Raw genomic sequence first — 22,142 nt, forward strand, 5'->3', positions numbered from 1 at the left:
CTGGTGTGAGTCCTGAGGCTCCTGTACCTTCTACCTGATGGCAGCAGTGAGAAAAGAGCATTGCCTGGGTGGTGAGGTTCTATGATGATGGATGCAGCTTTTCTATAGCAACATTTCACGTAGACGTACTGAATGGTTGTGAGTGTTTTACCTGTGATGTACTGGTCTGAATCCATTACCTTTTGTAGGAATTTCCACTCAAAGGCATTGGTGTTCCCATACCAGGCCGTAATGCGGCCAGTCAGCACACTTTCCACCACACGTCTATACAAGTTTGCAAAGATTTTTGATGCAGACTCCTGAGGAAGTAAAAGTGCTGTTGTGCCTTCTTTGCCATAATATTTATATGATGGGTCCTCTGAGATAGTGACACCCGGAAATTTAAAGTTACTGACCCCTGCACCTCTGATCCTCCGGTGTTCCTCCGCTCATGGACCCCTGGCTCCCCTCTACAGTCAGTTCCTTGGTCTTATTGACATTGAGTAAGAGATTGTTGTTATTACACCACTCAGACAAATTTTCAGTCTCCCTCATCTATGCCAATTCATCACCCCCTTTGATACAGCCCCCATCAGTGGTGTTGTCAGCGCACTTGAATATGATGTTGGAGCTGTACTTAGCCACACAGTCATAGGTGTAAAGTGAGCAGATCAGGCGGTTAAGCACACATCCTTCTGGTGCCTCGGTACTGATGGAGATTGTGAAGGAGATGATTTTGCCAATCGAAAGTAACTGGGGTCTGCAAGTGAGGAAATGCAGGGTCCAATTGCACGAGGGGGTATTGAGGCCCAGGTCTTGGAGTTTACTGATTAGCTTTGAGGGGATGATGGTGTTAAAGGCCAAATTGTAATCAATAAAGAGCATCTTTACTGTCCAGATGTTCCAGGATTCTGTGAAGAGCCAGTGAGATGGCATCCGCTACAGACCTGTTACTTCGGTAGGCAAATTGCAGCGGATCCAAGATGCCACTCAGGCAGGAGCTGATATGCTTCAACACCAGCCACTGAAAACACTTCATCACTGTGGATGTAGGTGCCGCTGGGCGACAGTCATTGAGGCAGGTTACCATACTTAGGCACTGGTATGATTGAAGCCTGCTTGGGTCCAGTTGCTTGGAGCAGTAACTGAGAGATACATCAATACACAGTCACCTTACCTGGCAGCAGTCAGCAAGACTCTATCGTACGCAGACATCTTCTCCAGCAGTCAGCAAGAGTCTATCGTACGCAGACATCTTCCCCAGCAGTCAGCAAGAGTCTATCGTACGCAGGCATCTTCCCCAGCAGTGAGCAAGAGTCTATCGTACGCAGACATCTTCCCCAGCAGTGAGCAAGAGTCTATCGTACGCAGACATCTTCTCCAGCAGTCAGCAAGAGTCTATCGTACGCAGACATCTTCTCCAGCAGTGAGTAGGATTCTATCGTACGCAGACATCTTCTCCAGCAGTGAGCGAGAGTCTATCGTACGCAGACATCTTCTCCAGCAGTCAGCAAGAGTCTATCGTACGCAGACATCTTCCCCAGCAGTCAGCAAGAGTCTATCGTACGCAGACATCTTCCCCAGCAGTCAGCAAGAGTCTATCGTACGCAGACATCTTCCCCAGCAGTCAGCAAGAGTCTATCGTACGCAGGCATCTTCCCCAGCAGTGAGCAAGAGTCTATCGTACGCAGACATCTTCCCCAGCAGTGAGCGAGAGTCTATCGTACGCAGACATCTTCTCCAGCAGTCAGCAAGAGTCTATCGTACGCAGACATCTTCTCCAGCAGTGAGTAGGATTCTATCGTACGCAGACATCTTCTCCAGCAGTGAGCGAGAGTCTATCGTACGCAGACATCTTCTCCAGCAGTCAGCAAGAGTCTATCGTACGCAGACATCTTCCCCAGCAGTGAGTAGGATTCTATCGTACGCAGACATCTTCTCCAGCAGTGAGCGAGAGTCTATCGTACGCAGACATCTTCTCCAGCAGTCAGCAAGAGTCTATCGTACGCAGACATCTTCTCCAGCAGTGAGTAGGATTCTATCGTACGCAGGCATCTTCTCCAGCAGTGAGCAAGAGTCTATCGTACGCAGACATCTTCTCCAGCAGTCAGCAAGAGTCTATCGTACGCAGACATCTTCTCCAGCAGTGAGTAGGATTCTATCGTACGCAGACATCTTCTCCAGCAGTGAGCGAGAGTCTATCGTACGCAGACATCTTCTCCAGCAGTCAGCAAGAGTCTATCGTACGCAGACATCTTCTCCAGCAGTCAGCAAGAGTCTATCGTACGCAGGCATCTTCTCCAGCAGTGAGCAAGAGTCTATCGTACGCAGACATCTTCTCCAGCAGTCAGCAAGAGTCTATCATACGCAGACATCTTCTCCAGCAGTCAGCAAGAGTCTATCGTACGCAGACATCTTCTCCAGCAGTCAGCAAGAGTCTATCGTACGCAGACATCTTCTCCAGCAGTCAGCAAGAGTCTATCATACGCAGACATCTTCTCCAGCAGTCAGCAAGAGTCTATCGTACGCAGACATCTTCTCCAGCAGTCAGCAAGAGTCTATCGTACGCAGACATCTTCCCCAGCAGTCAGCAAGAGTCTATCGTACGCAGACATCTTCTCCAGCAGTCAGCAAGAGTCTATCGTACGCAGACATCTTCTCCAGCAGTCAGCAAGAGTCTATCGTACGCAGACATCTTCTCCAGCAGTCAGCAAGAGTCTATCATACGCAGACATCTTCTCCAGCAGTCAGCAAGAGTCTATCGTACGCAGACATCTTCCCCAGCAGTCAGCAAGAGTCTATCGTACGCAGGCATCTTCTCCAGCAGTGAGCAAGAGTCTATCGTACGCAGACATCTTCTCCAGCAGTCAGCAAGAGTCTATCGTACGCAGACATCTTCTCCAGCAGTGAGCAAGAGTCTATCGTACGCAGACATCTTCTCCAGCAGTCAGCAAGAGTCTATCGTACGCAGACATCTTCTCCAGCAGTGAGCAAGAGTCTATCGTACGCAGGCATCTTCTCCAGCAGTGAGCAAGAGTCTATCGTACGCATACATCTTCCCCAGCAGTCAGCAAGAAGGAGGCAGGCAGTCAGCGCTGAGCACGCATTTGCCTTCTACATTCACCTCCGTGTTTCAATCTTCTTGGTGCTTTAATTGGTGAAAAATGGAGTTGATCATGTGCTCTCACCCTGTCTCTAAGCTTCTTCACCTCGAGGCGCTCTCGCCTGCTGGAATTTTCTCGGAGATAACAAAGTGCGAGATCACTCAATTGATCTTCAAACTGTAAATCGCAGGCTCTAACAGTACCAGAAACACATTTAAAATAAAAAGAAGATGTAGAAGGTTTGGCCTAGCAGTTTGGTTTTCTAGAATACTTGAACACGGTTTTGAATCCAAGAGGCTGTAATGTGCCTAGTTGGAAGATGAGGTGCAGTTTCTTGAGCGTTGTTGGAATTGGAATTGGCTTACTTTTGTCACATGTACCAAGATGCAGTGAAAATCTTGTATACTGTTTATACAGATCAGATCATTACACAGTGCATTGAGGTAGAACAAAGTAAAACAATAACAGAATGCAGAATTAGGTGTGAAAGCTGCAGGGAAGGTGCAGTGCAGGTAGACAATAAGGTGCAAGATCTTAGCAAGGTAGATTGTGAGGCCAAAGATCCAATTTTTTGCACGGTGGATCATCTTAACGGCGAGATAGAAGATGTCCCTGAACTTGCTGGTACGAGCTTTCAGGCTTCTGTAGCGTCAGCCCGATGGGAGAGGGGAGAAGAGGGGATGTCCAGGGTGGGTGGGGTATTTTGGTTATGCCAGATACTTTAGACTATAAGCCAAGGAGCAGAATTAGGCCAGTCAGCCCATTGAGTCATTTGATCATGGCTGATTTATTATCCCTCTCAGCTCCACTCTCCTACCTTTACTGAGGCACAGTGAGGAAGGGCAGAGAGGCCAGAGCCAAGGGCGACTGGAAACTTGGGGTTCACTTGCGGATTGAGCCACAGTGTTTTAGGCACCCTGCTTCAGACACAGCTCCTGAGCATTAGTTGTAGGGAGGCCCACAGCATTTTCCTAGGTGACAGTGAATCATCTCAACAGGTTGAACAACTGCTTTACCCTCAGGTGGTCAGAGTGCGCGTGGACTGATGCCAAGTGCTTATAAAGTGGTGGACATCACCAATACTAGATAGGAAGGGGGTCAGCCTTCTTCAGCACATAGAACCACCTCCGTTAACAAAAGCCTTATCTTAGGACTGGTACTTCCTTTGATATGATCCTCTAGACTGTGATTGAAAGTTTATTTCAAGGTGAGTGATATTTGATAACAAGCCATTAATCACTGGCCAAAAGGCTGAATTTAACTCCAAGGCTAGATCAAAGCATGCTATTAGTTATACTTGCCTCTCATAAGCTGTCTTCTTTCCTGTCTATAATCTTCTATCTATTTATATAGAATCTTGCTGAGCATTGGTTACAATCCAAGTGGTAAACTTCCTGTAGAACCCTATCACATCACAGCCAACCGGCCTTTATAAGTGGTCTTTTCTCTTCGGTTCTCCGAGGGGACTTTCACCAACAGGCTGGCAGGTGTCATTTTGGAGGGACTCTCTTGTTTTATACTCAGCTCTCAGTTATTTGTCTCCAGTTAACCTCCGTGCTGCTTGTCACAGAGAATAACATGGCCCTGGCCCTGGCATTAAAGGAGAAGGTGAAACCCATGGCTCCCTATTGGTAATGTGGTTCACTATTGTCTCATATACTGAAGTATATTGAAAAACTTTGGTATGTCAGCCATATCGATCATTTCATCACATTAGTACACCAAGGTAGCACAAGGAAACACAATAACAACGTGTAGAATAGAGTGTTACAGTTACAGAAAAAGTCCAAGAAGGTGCAAGGGTCATGACAAGCGTGGAAACATATTTGTAACCCTGAAGTCTTTATGAATTTGTAACTTTTGTAATATGGAATGTGACAAAATGGAACCTATCAAATCCCAGAGTTTGCATGGAGGCTTATAGGAACCTGTCTGTATTTTATGACTAGAGATGTGTGCTTAAATAGCAGGGGCAGGGGAATGTTTTGACAACAGACTTAAACAGGACACAGATTCTAAAGAAAAATATCAGAACCAGATAACAGAGGAATGTTATGGAATGGAATTAATTACTGTTCTCTGTAAAAAGTATAAAAGTGGTTTGTTTTGAGCTATAAAATCAAAGCTATTTCTGGATGAAACTTAGCTGGAAGAATATCTTCTCTTGCAAGTATAATAATAAGTGCATTAATAATGTGATCCACTTTAAATTTGTTGTAGTTTGTTTCTGTAAATTAGAAGACCTAGCTGAAAGGTACACAACACAGGGTCAGTTGTGAGGTCAAGACAGAGTTAGATTATAGATCATCCATGGTCTTGTTGAAGGTAAAACAGACTCGAGAGCTGAATGGCCTCCTTCTTTACCAGTGTGTTTAGTTAGTTGAGCTCATTTGGTCCATAGTCATTCATTCATGCATTCGTTACGTGTTATGCCCTATGATGTGGGCAAACATGGTTTTGGTTATGGTCTTGGTAAATTTTTGTACGGAAGTGGTTTGCTGTTGCCGCCTTCTGGGCAGTGTCATTACAAAATGAGTGACCCCAGCCATTATCAATACTCTTCAGAGATTGTCTGCCTAGCGTCAGTGGTTGCATAAACAGGGCTTGTGATATAAACTAGCAGCTGATATGACCATCCATCAACTGCTGCTATGGTTCATGTGACCCTGATCTGGGGGCTAAGCAGGTGCTGCAAATTGCCCAAGGATTACCTACAGGCTAGTGGTGGGAAGGAGCAACTTACACCTCTTCCATAATAACATTCTTAAAATTGGCCTTGACATCTTTGGGTTAGGTAGAGGGACACAAAATCGACTCTGACAGTGGTGACTGTACATTTGTGTGCGCATCACTGCATACTTGCATGTGAATGATTTTTTTGTGTGTGTGTGTGTGTATATACGTGTACACTGGGATTTGTGTGTGCACACACGTGGGTGTGTACGTCTGCACACAGATCTGTTCATGTACATAATATACACAGATGTAAGGATGTGAGTGCATTTCTCTGTATCTGCATTGTGCCTGGGGTTGAGTGTGCCGATTTGAGTACAAATGTGGGCTAGTGCATACATGGGATTGTGGGCTGCATTTGCACAAGCTAGCCTGTGGGTTTCTGGTTTTTAGCATGGAAGAGGCCCTTCCAAATCGACAACCTGTGCTGTCCAGCAAAGCACCTAAACACTAACCTAATCACAGTCAATTCACAATAACCAATTAACTTATCTACTGGTACATCTTTGGACTGCAGGAGGAAACCAGAGCACACGGAAGAAACCCACACGGTCACAGGGAGAACGTACAAATCCCTTACAGCCGGTGGCAGGACTGAATTCCAAATCCAAAGCTCTGAGATGCAATAGAATCACGCGAACATTACGCTACCACGGTGCCTGTGGGTGTGCATGTTTTCCCGAGTTTTTATTTGTGGGTGAAGTTATATGTGTGGACTTCACAAAGAAGCATTGACTGTGTGTGTGTTCCCCGAGGTCTGATGCTCTTCTGACTTTGTCTGTCCAATTAAAAATCAGCTGAGCCAGATACTGAAGGTGTGTTCATACCAGCCAGGCATGCGTGCACCGCAGAAATCCAGTAACTTCTGGAATTGCTGAAAGAGAAGGGGAGGAAACAGTGGAGTAAAGGGCTTGTTGTAAGTCAATCTAAACCCTGCTGTGACTCGATGCTTGCCCAAAATCTTTGGACAACACCAGACATTTTGGTGAATGATCCCTGGTACTGGTGTCAGTTTCTGCACCGCAGGCTGGTAACTTGTTCTGAGTTCACACAGGTTCGAATTCAGGCTCTTGCTTTGATTGGTAATATCAAGTATTAACATTGGGACACCAGAATTATTTTAATTAATTAACTATGTAGTTAATAGACAGATTGTCTTCTTTTGCACGTTGGCTGTTTGTCAGCCTTTATGTGTAGTTTTTCATTGATTCTATTGTATTTATTCTACGATGAATTCCTGCAAGAAAATTAATCTCAGGGTAGTATATGGTGACAGATATAGAAGCCACATTGATAATAAATTTACTTTGAACTTTGAAACAAAAGCTTGTGTTTCGATAGTGGTTGCCACCTGTTTCAAGAACAGCGGCATCTTATCAACCATTCAGCTCTTGAACCAATCTGCATAGCCCTAATCACCATGTTGGCACAGCACTGCCATGGCCATTTTGCACTTCATTTGGATTCTTTCTTGTACAAAATTTATATAATTAATGTTTACTTTCTGTTTTTTCTTGTGAAAGTTGTGTATTTGATGCTATGTCCCTGTGATGTTGCTATATTCTACTTGTGCACATATGGCATAAACTTTGACTTTATAGATGAGGAAATGCCTTTGAGGTGTAGTTACTGCTGGTAACACAGAACATTTTCAGCTAGTCTGTGTACAGTAAGCTCCCATAAATAGCAATGCAATAATGAATGGATCATCAATTTTAGTGATGCTGCTTGAGGTAGCAGCTTGGGCTTGGCCTCCAGGGAAGTGTCATGGGATCTTTGATGTTCAGGTGAGACTAACAGCTTTTGGTATTTAACTCCCTTCCCTTTCAGTGTGCCTCACTACCCATTAATTGGTTAAGATTGATGTGCCTCTTATCTTAAGGAGGACCTCCCTCTGTGTCCTTCCTCCAACCTTCAGGAAATTCTGGAGTTCTCTTTGATAGAACAGCACAGCTCAGCTTCGGCACTTCAGCCAACGATGCAGGGCCAAATTTTTAACCCACTCCAAGTTCCATCTAACGCTTCCGTCCCACATAGCCCTCAATTTTTCTTTCATCCATGTGCCTATCTAAGAGTCTCTTAAATGTCCCTGATGAATTTGCCTCTCTCACCATTCTTGACCCTGACAGTGTCTTCCATGCACCCACTACTCTCCGTATATAAAATAAATACCTTCCTCTAACCACATCCCCCTATATTTTCCTCCAATCACCTTAAAACTATGCCCTCTTGTATTAGCCATTTCCGCCTAGTGAGAAAGCTAGCTGTACACTGCATTAATACCTCTTATATATCCCTATTAAGTCATCTCTCATCCTTCTTCGCTCCAAAGGAAAGCCCTGGCTCACTCAACCTTCCCTCATAAGACCTCATAATCCAGGCAACATCCTGGTAAATCTCCTCTGCGCCCTCCCTAAAGCTTCTTATAAATGAGACAATCAGAACTGAACACACTCCTCATTTTCTGTCTGTCTGCCAATGTGTAATGGAGAGGAAGTAATGCTTTTCTGGAATGTTACGCGTTTATTTAAACATTTCTATTGCAGAGCCAACAACTTAAATGGCACACCGAAAGAAATATTAAACAGGGGAATGTCTATTAATACACTGACTGTATAATTATAGGCAGCACTGCAAGTCGCTTAGTGCGGCAGACTATTTTGGAGTCTTTTGTTCCTCTCTCAATAACACTGCCTCTGTTGTGAAATCCACTCGCTGTGTGAGCCGACATGAGTTCTTAACACCTTCGAGATAATTCTAGCAGTGATAAGGCTGTGTTATCCTAAAAACCAAAAGTGAAAGCCCTCGTTCCCTGCTCTTGGAATGATTGAACCAGCTCTGCTAACGATTCATATCTGAAAACGAGTTCTCTACAGGAAACCGTACAGTTACCAGACTTGTGTTTGTTCTACCTTGGACTTCAGAAGTGTGCACTCGCTGCCATGTCAGTTCGGATTTCACACCTTGATTGTCAGAGCATTTTTCAAAGCTCAACATTCAAAGTAAACTTATTATCAAAGTCTCCCTATTATATGTCTCCCTTAACAACCCTAAGATTCATTTTCTTGCGGGCATTCACAGTAAATACAAAGAAACACAATAGAATCAGTAAAAAGCTGCACACAAGGATGGAGAGATATCCAATGCACAAAAGACCACAAACTGTGCCAATACAAAAAAACCCCATTATAATAGATAAATCAGTGAAAAATAACATTGGGAACAGGAATTGTAGAGTTCTTGAAAGTGAATTCATAGGTTGTGGAATTAGCTCAGTGTTGTGGTGAGTGAAGTTATCCACACTGGTTCAGGAGCCTGGTGGTTGTACTGTTCCTGAACCTGGTGGTGTGGGACCTGAGGCTCATTGTGGTGAGTGAAGTTATCCACACTGGTTCAGGAGCCTGGTGGTTGTACTGTTCCTGAACCTGGTGGTGTGGGACCTGAGGCTCATTGTGGTGAGTGAAGTTATCCAGACTGGTTCAGGAGCCTGGTGGTTGTACTGTTCCTGAAACTGGTGGTATGGGACCTGAGGCTTCTGTACCTGCTTCGCGATGGCAGTGGTGAGAAGAGAGTGAAGCCTGGATGGTGGATCCTGCTTTCCTATGACTATACTCCTTGTCTACTGAAGCACATTCCTGTGACTTTTTCTTCAAGGTTTAGTCACTCTGAGGAAAGGCTTGAGAAAATATTCGATACGAATGCCATGCAACTTCACTACAAAGCCATTAGACTTCTGAATCTGAACTAATAATTTGGCAATATGTAGACTGATGATAGAATGTTTGATCAATTGCTGCCCCACAGTGATCTGTAAGTTGACCATGTAGAACAAGGAATATTAACCACATACTGTACCAGCTTGACAAGGATTCACTGTGATTTTACTGTAACAACTCTTGCTGGTAAGTGGAAGGCCATTCTTTATTTGGGGTGGTACAGGTAGCACAGTAGTTACTGATATTGTCCAGGTTCCAGCTTGACCTTGAGTGCTGTTTGTGTGGAGTTTGCATGACTATGGCTGAAGAGACTCCTTTTTCATTCTTCACTCTGGTTGGTCAACTGAACAGTGTAAATTACCTCTAGAATAGGCAGGACAGTAGAGAGGGAGCTAATGAAAGTGTGAGAGAGAATAGGTGGCAGAGAAATAAGTGGAAGGGTTGGAGAATGGTACTGATGCAAAGGTTCTTGAAGTTGACATTGGCTTGATGGACCAGTTGACTTCTGATACCATAAAGTATACTGAGTGGCCACTTTATCTGGTACAGAAGTGGAACCCGGTGTGGTCTTCTGCTGCTGTACCCCTCCCATGTCAAAGTTCAACATGTTGTACGTTCAGAGATGCACTTCTGCACACCACTGTTATAATGCATGGTTGTTTGAGTTACTGTTATCTTTCTATCAATTTGAACCATTCTTCTCTGTTCTCTTTCTTTAACAAGGGATTTTCACCCACAGAACTGCCACTCATTGGATCTTCTTCTTTGTTTCTCACACCATTCTCTGTAAACTGTTGTGCATGAAAATGTCAGGAGATCAGCAGCTTCTGAGATACTCAAACCACCCCGTCTGGCACCAACAATCATTCCATGGTCAAAGTCACATAGATCATATTTCTTCCCCATTCTGATGTTTGGTCTGAACAATAGTGGAACCTCTTGATCGTATCTGCATGCTTTTATGCACTGAGTTGCCCCCACATGATTGGCTGATTATATATTTGCATTAATGAGCAGGTGTACCTAATATAATGGCCACTGAGTGTGTAAAATAAATCTATATCTGTGATGTTTTACCAGGGATTATTATTAACATAATAATCATATGGATTGTTCTTTCTAATGCCAACGTAATTAAACTGGTAAACAAACTAGCTAATTCTTTCACATGTACATCACCTCATTGAAGCATATAGTGAAATTTGTCACTTGCATCATGATTGCGATGTCCTGGGGGAAGCCCGTAAGTGTCAAGATGCTTCCGATGCCACTGTAGCGTGCCCACAACTTACTAACCCTAACCTGTAGATCTTTTTGGACTGTGGGAGAAAACTGAAGCATCTGATGGAAACCAGTCACGTAGTGAATGCGAAACCTTGCAGACAATGGTGAGAATTGAACCCTGATGCACCGATTGCTGGCACGAGAAAGCGTTATACTAACCACTCGGCTTCTATGCCGCCCCAGTCCGATGCATGACCACAGCCAGGAGTCGGGAAGGAGGATGTCCACATTGCTAGAGATTGCTCAATCTTTCTGGACAACTTCCTTTGGGGTCAACAGGGAACGCTGATATCTTACCACAGCTGGGAAATTTTGATCTTAAAAAGTCTAGGGGCCATGAGGTAAAAGGATAAATGTTGAGTAACACACATAGAATGCTGGAGGAACTCAACAGGTCAGGTACCATCTGTGGACAGGAATAAACAGTCAAAGTTTTGGGCTGAGGCCATTCATCAAGACATGAAAAGATGGGGGAAATGTCATAACAAGAAGGTCATGGGGAGGGGAAGGAGTACAAGCTGGCAGGTGATAGTTGAGAATAGTAAAGGGGAAAGGTGGGTGGGGGGATGAAGTAAGAAGCTGAGAGGTGATTGGTGGAAACGGTAAAGGACTGCAAGAGGAATCTGATGGGAGGGGAGAGTGGACCATGGGAGAAAGGGGAGGAGGAGGAGAACCAGTGGGTGATGATGGCCAGGTGAGAAGAAAAGGGGTACAGAATGAGGAATGGAAAAAAAGAAGGGAGGAGGGAGAATTTACCTGAAGTTAGCAAAATCAATGTTCATGACATCAGATTGTCGGCCACCCAGGCAGAAAGTGATAGAGCGAGCTAAAACAACCAATACTTATGGGTCAGCTACAACCAGTCCCAGACTGACTTTCACTATTTGATCATTGTTCCAATCAACGTCTTGAATGTTCTTTGGGTAAATTATTTAAATAGTCGTGTTTTGAGATGTTCAGTTGGGTTTTGAGTTTTGAGTTTGGGATTTTGTAGTTGGCTTTTACCTAATAAGGGTATATTTTGAGTTCTGGCTTCATCCTGTCTCCTGGCTTCATGTCTCATCAGCAGTTATAGGTGAGTGAACACAACAAAATGACGACGAGGCCAATTTCAGCAGAGGATTTTTGTGTAATTCTGCAGCAGCAGGAAGCTCAATATGAGGCGGCTCAGTTGAAGTCAATCAAAGCATTGACCAGCATGTTACCAGTGAGTCCAATGACGTCGGTGTCAAACACTGAGAAGAACTCATGTGAATCGATTTTTGCATCTATTACCATCTTCCTGTTTGATGTTGCTTCAAGAGTTATGTTTGAATCTTGGTTTAAACGTTGTGAAGATATATTCCAGGTCAAGTGTGCCAGTAAGGATGATTTATGGAAGGCACGTACTTTGCTCCAAAGACAATAGGGTCTTTTAAGAGACTCTTAGATAGGTACATGGAGCTTAGGAAAACATAGGGCTATGCGGTAGGGAAATTGTAGGCAGCTTCTAGAGTAGGTTGCATGATCAGCACAACATTGTGGGCTGAAGGGCCTGTAATGTGCGGTAGATTTTTTACATTGTATGTTCTATGTGCTAACAATTGGGTTCTGCTAAACATGAGCATCGTTCTGCCCAAGACACTGAGTGACCCAACATTTGATTAAACTGTCTGCATTTTTGGAGAGCGGTCAGCTTGCTTCAGTGTTCACTACCAATGCATAAAAACCCGTTAAACACGATACTGATGACTTCATCACATGTGTTGGTGCTGAAGCTGTGAGATTGCTCTGCTGCTACGCCCTTTGTGTCTGCAAGCTTTGTGGTGATTTGCCCCGCTATATGATGAACTGAGACTGAGGCTTTGGGCCTACTCCAGCTGCTCCAGGATTTGGGTCTATGGACTCAATCTGGTCCGGAATGCTGGTGCTTTCTTCTATTGCTAAAATTATTTGTGTTTTTTTTTACACTCTTTCTGTGCATTGGGTGTTGGTCTTTCATTTTTTAATTGGGTTCTTTCAGGTTTCTTGCTTTGTGCTGCCTGTAAGCAGACAAATCTCAAGGTTGTTTAATTTATACATACTTTGATAATAAATGTACTTCGATCTTTGAATTTTGGTGGTGTTAATCATGAATGTGAAAAGTTCAAGCTGAGTAACATGACTGAATTGTAGTTCAAATGCTGATTCTTATTTGTGGACTTTATGCACCTGGTGATGCAGACATTCGCAAACAGCTCCTGGCCAGACTGGAACAAGACCCTGGTATGACTTTACAAGCTGTCACTCAACAATGTTAGTGTTTGATCAACCTCAAATACGGTTCCAGACTGGTCAAACAAAACCACATCAGTGCAGTTCCTAATGGCCCAGGCACTAACACAGGTCTCCAAGCAGCCAAACACATTTTATTGGAGCTGTGGTATGAAGCATTATGCAAGTACAAGAAACACATTAACAACAAATGTCAACATGTGGTCTCAGGGAAGGATTTTGTCACCCTGCACTCACTCCTAGGCCAGTGAAACACAAAGATAAGAATTTTCAAAAGCCATCAAAATCTACAAAGAATTTAATGGTAACATTCAAAGTTGACTTTACCCTCAGGAGAAGTTACGTCAACATATTCATCAATAGTCTGTTGGTCTCTATAACTCTATAAGGTGTCAGACGTCTCCATTATTTCCAAATGCACGTGGCAGGAACTTGGGTCCCCACCAGTCAAATCATCTCATCACTCTGCAGTGCCTCGGGTGGAACTCTCCAGTTGATCGATGAACTGCACTGCATGGTGAAGCTGATCGATAACCAAGTCAATGGTGTGTGTTACCTAACAGGCCAGCCAGATCTTGACATTGACTGGATGGACAAACCTGATCCCTGGAGCATCCCTGTGGATAGGAATACATTGGAAGTTCAAATCATCTCAGTGAAAGCTGTCATACTATCAATCAGAATGCGAGACCAGACAGTAACAAGAGAAACTGCTCTGCAGCAGTATTTCAGAAAGGGTTAGTTTGCTGCACCAAACTGCAAGCAGAACTCCATCTTCATCCAGGTGCAAAGCCGGTCCTCTGTCCCAGAAGACCAGTACCATACGCAGCTTTACCAATCACGGAGCAGGAGCTAAATTGCCTGCAACAAGCTGCACAACTGTCAGCCACTCACATTGTCACATTGGGCTTGGGTAGTCATTATCAAGAAAACCAACAGTGCAGTGAGGTTGTGCAGACTTCTCAGTTGGTTCAGAGACACACCAGTATGCATTAACAACGCCGGCAGATCTCTTTGCAAAATTGAAGGTTGCTGCTTTGCCAAGTTGGAATTGGCTGAAGCCTACCTCGGGTAGAAATGGGTAAAATTGACAGCAGCTTCTTGCCATTACAACAAATGGGGTGGTGGTTCCCTTCCTCTGTCTGCCTCTTCGAGTAATGGTGGCTCCTGCAATTTTCCAACAGCCTGTGGACACCATGCTGAGTGGTATTGATGGTGTTGCTGCTTGCCTTGACGACGTCATTGTGATGGGCACAAATCAGACAGAACTATGCCAAAGTCAGGACCACATTTTGAACAAACTCCAAGACTTTGGATTATGACTTTAGGCAGAAAAATGCAGCCTTCTGATGTCTTCAGTCAAGTGTCGGGGATTGATCACAGACAAGTACGGTTATTGCCCAGATCCCAAAAACATCACTGCTGTCTTAAAGATGTTAGCACTTTATACAAATATTTTGGGCACGATCAGTCATTATTCAGCATTTCTCCCAGCGAAGCACTGGCTGAGGGAGCTGCTCAATGCCCCCCTCAAATGTGGAAATGGCCCAAACAATGCCAAACAACTTTTGATCAGGTGAAAAACATGCTGTCAGCTGACCTCTTGAGGTATTTCAACCCAGAACTGCCAGTCGTCATCACGATGAATGCATCCAACTATGGGAAGGAGCTGTAATATCCCATATCTTTCCTGATGGTTCTGAGAAAACTGCTATGAATGCAGCCAGATCACTGACTGCAGCAGAATGGAACTATGTACAAATCAAGAAGGAAGCCTTGGGGATCACCTTTGCTGTGAAGACACTTCACTCTCATTACTGATCACAAGCCACTGTTATCAGTCTTCAGGTTTAAGAAAGGCAACCTAGTGTATCCAGCTAACCATCTATAAGCTGGACGATGAAGTTATTAGCCTACTCTTTTGAAATTAAGTACACATCTTCCCAAGAAATTGATCAGGCAGATGCCCTCTCCAGAATTATGAATCAGCAGGTTACTGAAAATGAGGACACAATTGTGGCTGCAATTCCAATGGATTTTGAAGTCCACTGGGTTGTATCGGATGCTGCAGAAGGTCTTCTGGTCATGGTCAACAAGCTCAGAGCAGAAGCGCCCCACCTGCAGATCCTCTCCTTCAGTGTATCTCCAGACCTCACTGACAGATGGCCAGTCAAGATCAAGGAGGCCGTTGTACCCTTCGACCAACGTCATACATCACTCTCAACTGTGGACTCCTGCCTAATGTTTGGAAAGAGAACAGTTTGACCGAAAGAACTGAAACAATTCCCCCTTGGTCACCAGGAGAGCAATCAAATGGAAGCCCTGGCAAGAAGCAGCTTTATGTACTGGCCAGGCCTACATCCATATGCAAACAACATACTCAGTGCTCTGTGGAAGGAAAGAATCCAAAGAAAGCCGATCCACAATCATGACCTCGGGTTATCAGACTTTGGAGTCGAACAGGCCCAATCAATAGGCGTATCTACCTTGCTCTGGTTGACACCTATTCCAAATGGACAGAGGTATTTTCCATGAAGCCAACCATGGCAGAGGCTATCATTCCACAGCTGCTACAGATGTTCAGCCACTTTGGGATGCCAGAAATGCCTGTTTCTGACAACGGCACTCAATTCAATGCCAGAACAGTGGAATAATCATGTATCACTCCCGTATCATCTACAGTCTAATAGCCAAGTAGAGAGGGTATGAATACCTTCATACGGTTGCTTCTGTAATCAAGGCAGGAAAGAGTATTGGCTGAGGGTCCCAACACACGTCTGCTGGCATATCGAATTACACTGCACCCAGGTCTCGATTTTGGTAAGAAAACGGCATTCAGTGTTGAAAGCAATGATGCCACAGCGTCCAACGTCCAACGTCCAAGACAGCAGACGGTCAGGTGCACAAAGGCAGCCACATAGACCTTAGTTGACAGGTGAAGGTTATTTAAGCCTGGAGCTGCTGTGTGGGACAGGGAGTATCACAATAGGCAAGACACCTAGGTACCAGGTCCAATTGTCAAGCGAATGGGGAAGTGCTCTATGAAGATATCCTAGACAGACAGCACTGACATTGCTGCATCAGCCAGTTGCAACCACATGCTCCCAAAGGCAAGAAGAGTTTGTTGAGCAGATTATCAAACACAGACTTAGACCACCTTCTACTCCTGGAACGGTTTGCTATTCCTTGACCAAATCGAACAGCTGCACCAGCACTGTCACAAGCAACAATGCGTCAAGAAAATTTCAGCCTGCAGCCACCGAGAGGGACTGATGGCCATGAGCTCTCGGCTCAAATCCTACAGGTAATATTCTTCAAGAGTGAGATGTTACAGTGAGCCGAAACAGCCAATACCCATTGGTCAGCTGGCGGCCAATCCATGCTGGCTTCCACCAATTGATTGTTGTTCCAATCAAAGTCTTGAATGTTTTTTTGGGTAAATATTTAAATAGTCTTGCTTTGGGATGTATGCAGTTGGGGTTTTCAGTTTGAGATTTTGCAGTTTGTACTTTGTAGTTTTAGTGAATAAAGGAGTATTTCAAATTCCAACTTTATCCTATCTCCTGGTTTAGATCTCCTCAGTAGCTATAGGTGAGTGAACATAACAGGACCACAACCTTGTCGTGGTCTGGAGGCTTTCGTGCCTCAGTGACCCAGAGAGCTACGTTGGCTGGAGTCAGGGCTTTATGCTTTGGCTCTTGGTAGGGTCACCCAAGCCAAGCAGATCAAAGGGTAGAAGACAGACTTAGAGTGGTCCCCTGATCCTCCGGGTTTGGGGGGGGGGGGGTGTGTTCAGCTCAAGGCTAACAACCCCGACTGGTAAAACAAAATTGTTACAGAAACAAAAATGAAGAAGGAACAACAATGATGAAGGAAGCTAAGAACACCACCAGAAATGGAGGACCTTCATTACTGCCCTAAACACCAGTGGTGTAACGGGTAGTAAGTAAGTAATAACACAACAGAAAGAATGTTGAATTAGACCTTAAGACCATAAGAGTTAGGAGCAGAATTACCACATTCGGCCCATCACGTCTGCTGATCCTGGATCCAATTCAACCCCATACACCTACCCACTCCCCATATCCCTTGATGCCCTGACCAATCAGGAATCTATCAACTTCTGCTTTAAATATACCCATGGACTCGGCCTCCACCGCAGCCTGTGGCAGAGCATTCCGCAGATTCACCACTCTTTGTTTAAAAAAAAATTCCTCCCTATTTCTGTTATGAAAGGTTGCCCCTCAATTCTAAGGCTGTGCCCTCTAGTTCTGGTTACTCCCAATAGAGGAACCATCCTCTCCACTTCCACCTTATCTAGTCCCTTCAACATTTGGTAGGTTCCAATGAGATCCCCACACATTCTTCTAAATTCCAGTGTGTACAGGCCCAAAACTGCCAAATGCTCCTCATATGTTAACCCCTTCATTCCTCCTCTGAACCTTCTGAACCTCCTCTGGACTCTCTCCAATGACAGTGCATCCGTTCTGAGATAAGAGACCCAAAACTGTTGACAATTCTCCAAGTGTGGTCTGTCTAGTGTCATCAAAAGCTTCAGCACTATATCCTGGTTTTTATATTCACCTTGAAATAAATGCCAACATTGCATTTGCCTTCTTTACCACAGACTCAACCTGTAAATTAACCTTCTGGGAGTCTTGCACAAGGACTCCTAAGTCCCTTTGCACCTCTGATGTTTGAATTTTCTCCCCATTTAGATACTAGTCTGCACCATTGTTCCTTTTACCAAAATGCATTATCATGCATTTCCCAACACTGTATTCCATCTGCCAGTTTTTTGCCCAATCTTCCAATTTGTCCAAGTCCTGCTGCAATTGCATTGCTTCCTCAGCATTACCTATCCCTCCACCTATCTTCATATTATTCACAAACTCTGCCACAAAGCCATCAATTCCATTATCTAAAACACTGACAAAAAATGTGAAAAGTAGTGGTTCCAATACTGACCCCTGAGGAACACCACTAATCTCTGGCAGCCAACTAGAAAAGGCCCCCTTTATTCCCACTCGCTGCCTCCTGCCTGCAAGACATTCCTTTATCCATGCCAGAATCTTTCCTGTAACACCATAGGATTTTATCTTGTTAAGCAGCCTTATGGGAGGCACCTTATCAAATGCCTTCTGAAAATCCAAGTAAATGGCATCTACCATCTTCAATTGTCCACCCTGCTGGTTACTTCCTTGAAGAATTCTAACAGATTTGTCAGACAAGATTTCCCTTTACCGAAAGCATGCTGACTTTAATTTATTTTATCATTAGTCTCCAAGTACCCTGAAACCTTGCCCTTAATAATGGACTCCAACACTTTCCCAGCCACGGAAGTTAAGCTAACTGGCCTATAATTTCCTTTCTTTTGTCTTCCTCCCTTCTTAAAGAGTTAAGTACCATTTGCAATCTTCCAGTCCTCCGGGACCATGCCAGAATCAAGTGATTCTTGGAAGATCATGACCAATGCATTCGTTATCTCTTCAGCAACTCTGGGATGTAGTCTATCTGGTGCAGGTGACTTATCCATTTTAAGACCTTTCAGTTTGCCTAGCACTTTTTCCTTCTTAATAGCAATGGCACTCACTCCAGCTTCCTGACACTCATGGACCTCTTTCTGGTGTTTTCCACAGTAAAGACTAAAGCAAAATAATTAATAAGTTCATCTGCACTGCTTTGTCCTCCATTACTACCTCACCAGCATCATTTTCCAGTGGTCCAATATCAACTCTCACCTCCCTTTTATTCTTTATATAACTGAAAAGACTTCTAGTATCCTGCTTTGTATAATTGGATAGTCTGTCCTCATATTTCACCTCTTCCCTCCTTATAGCTTTCTTAGAATTCTTGTTGAATATTGAATTCTGGTGCATTATTTTTTCCATAAATTAGTAAATTTGTTTAATATTAGCCATGAATTGCTTAGACAAAACCCTGCCATAAATGCTGATCTGTGCACCATTCCTCTATTCTCAGTATAAATGTAGCAATAGGAATTTTCCGGCGGACTCAGATGACAGGTTTCATCTAGGCTGCAAACTTAAAAATTGTGCTTTTCACTAAGTATTTTTAAAGTTATGGTCTGTACATGCTTCATGAAGAAATGTGAAATTGAATGCGTTTTCTTTTCACTCAATCCATTATTTAAAACCTGCGCAAGATTTTCCTGATGCTTTCCCACCCTCCTTGATAATTAATAAATGCTATTCTCTTCAATCACCAAATTACTCTCGCCCTCATTTTTTTTTGCTCTCTGGTTCATCAGAGGCACAATGCTTTACGGTACAGACGACCAGGGTTCAGTTCCCGTGGCTGCCTGTAAAGAGTTTGTACGTTTTCCCCACGACTACGTGGGTTTCCTCCTGGTGCTCTAGTTTCCTCCCACTGTCCAAAGATGGACCAGTTGGTAGGTTAATTGGTCATTGTAAATTGTCCTGTGATTAGACTAGAGTTAAATTGGGGGACTACTTGGCAGCCCAGCTTCAAGGGTCAGAAGGGCCACTGTTTCAATCAATCAATCAAACAATAAATAAATAAATAAATAATCAATCAATCAATCAATCATGATTGTAAACCCCTTATTCTTCCACATTATTTTTCATCTTATTCATTCCTGCCCCTTTACACGGTTGGAATTGAGGCAGATCACACAACCATCACTGGCCTTGTTTGGGATTTTCACATCCCAGAATAAATTGATAAAAAAATCCCCTCCAGCTCATACCTTTCTCAACCTCTCCCTAACCCTTGGTCTTACTATAATCTCTCAACGGCCTTTCTCTACAAACTAATTGAGTAACACAAAACAAAGGAAATTCTTTAAAGAAATAACAGGTAGGATAGACAAAGGAGAGTCAATGGATATTGCTTACTTAGATTTTCAGAAGGCCTTTGACAAGGTGCCACACGTGAGGCTACTAAACAAAATGAGAACCCATGATATTACAAGAAAGACACTAGCATGGATTGAAGATTGACTGATGGGCAGGAAGCAGAGTGGGAATAAAGGGAGCATTTTCTGGTTGGCTGCTGGTGACTAGCAGTGTTCTGCAGAGTTTGGTATTGGAGCCTCTTCTTTTCACATTATATGTCAATGATTTGGATGATGGAATTAACGGCTTTGTCAAGTCAAGTCAAGTCAAGTCAACATTTATTGTCATTTCGACCATAACTGCTGTTACAGTGCATAGTAAAAATGAGACAGCATTTTTCAGGACCGTGGTTTACATGACACGGTACAAAAAACTAGACTGAACTACGTAATAAAAAAAAACACAGAGAAAGCTACGCTAGACTACGGACCTACACTGGACTGCATAAAGTGCACAAAAAACAGTGCAGGCATTACAATAAATAATAAACAGGACAACAGGGCAAGGTGTCAGTCCAGACTTTGGGTATTGAGGAGTCTGATAGCTTGGGGGAAGAAACTGTTATATAGTCTGGTCTTAAGAGCCCGAATGCTTCGGAGCCTTTTCCCAGATGGCAGGAGGGAGAAGAGATTGTATGAGGGGTGCATGGGGTCCTTCATAATTCTGCGGATGCAGCGTGTAGTGTAAATATCCATGATGGCGGGAAGAGAGACCCCGATGATCTTCTCAGCTGACCTCACTATCCGCTGCACAGTCTCGCGATCCGAGATGGTGCAATTTCTGAACCAGGCAGTGATGCAGTTGCTCAGGATGCTCTCCCTGTAGAATGTGATGAGGATGGGGTGTGGGAGATGGACTTTCCTCAGCCTTTGCAAAAAGTAGAGACGCTGCTGGGCTTTCTTTGCTATGGAGCTGGTGTTGAGGGACCAAGTTTGCAGATGATACAGATATAGATGGAGGGGCAGGTAGTCTTGAAGAAGCAGGGTCTGCAGAAAAACTTAGACAGGTTAGGAGATTTGAAGATTCAAAGTACGTACTTTGAATCTCCTAATCTGTCTAAGTCTTTCTGCAGACTCCCTGCTTCCTCAACACTACCTAGAATGGGTACAAAATGGCTGATGGAATACAGAGTCGGGAAGTGTATGGTCATGCACTTTGGTAGAAGGAATAAAGGTGTAGACTATTTTCTAAGCGGGGTGAAAATTTAAAATCAGAGGTGCAAAGGGACTTGAGAGACCTTGTGCAGGATTCTCGAAAGATTAACTTGCAGGTTGAGTCAGTGGTAAAGAAGGCAAATGCAATGTAAGCATTAATTCCAATCGGACTAGAATATAGAAGCAAAGATGTGATGCTGAAGCTTTTCAAGGCATTGGTAAGACCACACTTGGAGTATTGTGAACAGTTTTAGGCCCTTATCTAAGAAGGAATGTGCAAAGGCGGTTCATGAGAATGATTATGGGCATGACAGGGTTAATGTAGGAGCACTTAATGGCTCTGGGCCTGTTCTCACTGGAATTTAGAGGAATGAAAGGGGATCTCATTGAAATGTACCAAATACTGAAAGGCCTAGATAGAGTGGACATGGAGAGGGCCTGGCCTCAGAATGGAAGGACATCCCTTTAGAACAGAGATGAGAAGGAATTTCTTTAGCCAGAGGTTGGTGAATCTGTGGAAATCAGTCCTGCCACATTCCAAACACATATGGGTTTAGGGTTAATAAACTGTGGCCACACTAAGTTGGCACTAGAATCATGACAACACTTGTATCCTGCTCCCAGCACATGTACGGACTATGTTGGTTGTTGACCTAAATGGCGTATTTCGCTATTCACTGAATGTTTTGATGTAAAGGTGGCACATGAAGCTAATCTTTAAACTTTTTAAGGAGGATAGGTTACCAGGTCAGGCTGATTCCTACAGAGTGGAAGCATTTCAGTGGTTTGTTCTTGCTCAGAACATTACAGATAACCATGTGATAAGAAGTCGGGAAAGGTGGCTGGGGATGAGAGAACAATATCCGAGGTCTGCTTAGAAGGACCATCCAAAATTCAGCAGTTTCTGTCCCAACGTCTCTTGCTCCAGTGCTTACTGACCTGAGTGGGCTTCTGGTGAAGAATTTTAAATTCCTCATCTTTGTGCTCAATTCCCCCTCAGTAATCTGTAAATAAGATCATGAGTACTTAAGAACCAGAGGC

At 43.9% G+C, this 22,142-nt stretch overlaps 1 protein-coding gene across 1 annotated transcript in view; it reads left to right on the forward strand.

Annotated features, from left to right (window-relative positions):
- LOC132405928 (voltage-dependent P/Q-type calcium channel subunit alpha-1A-like) overlaps nt 1-22,142 on the forward strand; it is a 393,641-nt gene that overhangs the window by 19,858 nt on the left and 351,641 nt on the right. The window contains exons 2-3 of the mRNA XM_059990909.1: nt 1,109-2,782; nt 4,629-4,714. Coding sequence (XP_059846892.1) covers nt 1,109-2,782; nt 4,629-4,714 — 1,760 coding nt within the window. The remainder of the gene's footprint in view (nt 1-1,108; nt 2,783-4,628; nt 4,715-22,142) is intronic.

The sequence above is a fragment of the Hypanus sabinus genome, chromosome 16 (genome assembly GCF_030144855.1).
Source record: "Hypanus sabinus isolate sHypSab1 chromosome 16, sHypSab1.hap1, whole genome shotgun sequence".
Taxonomy (NCBI): Eukaryota; Metazoa; Chordata; class Chondrichthyes; order Myliobatiformes; family Dasyatidae; genus Hypanus; species Hypanus sabinus.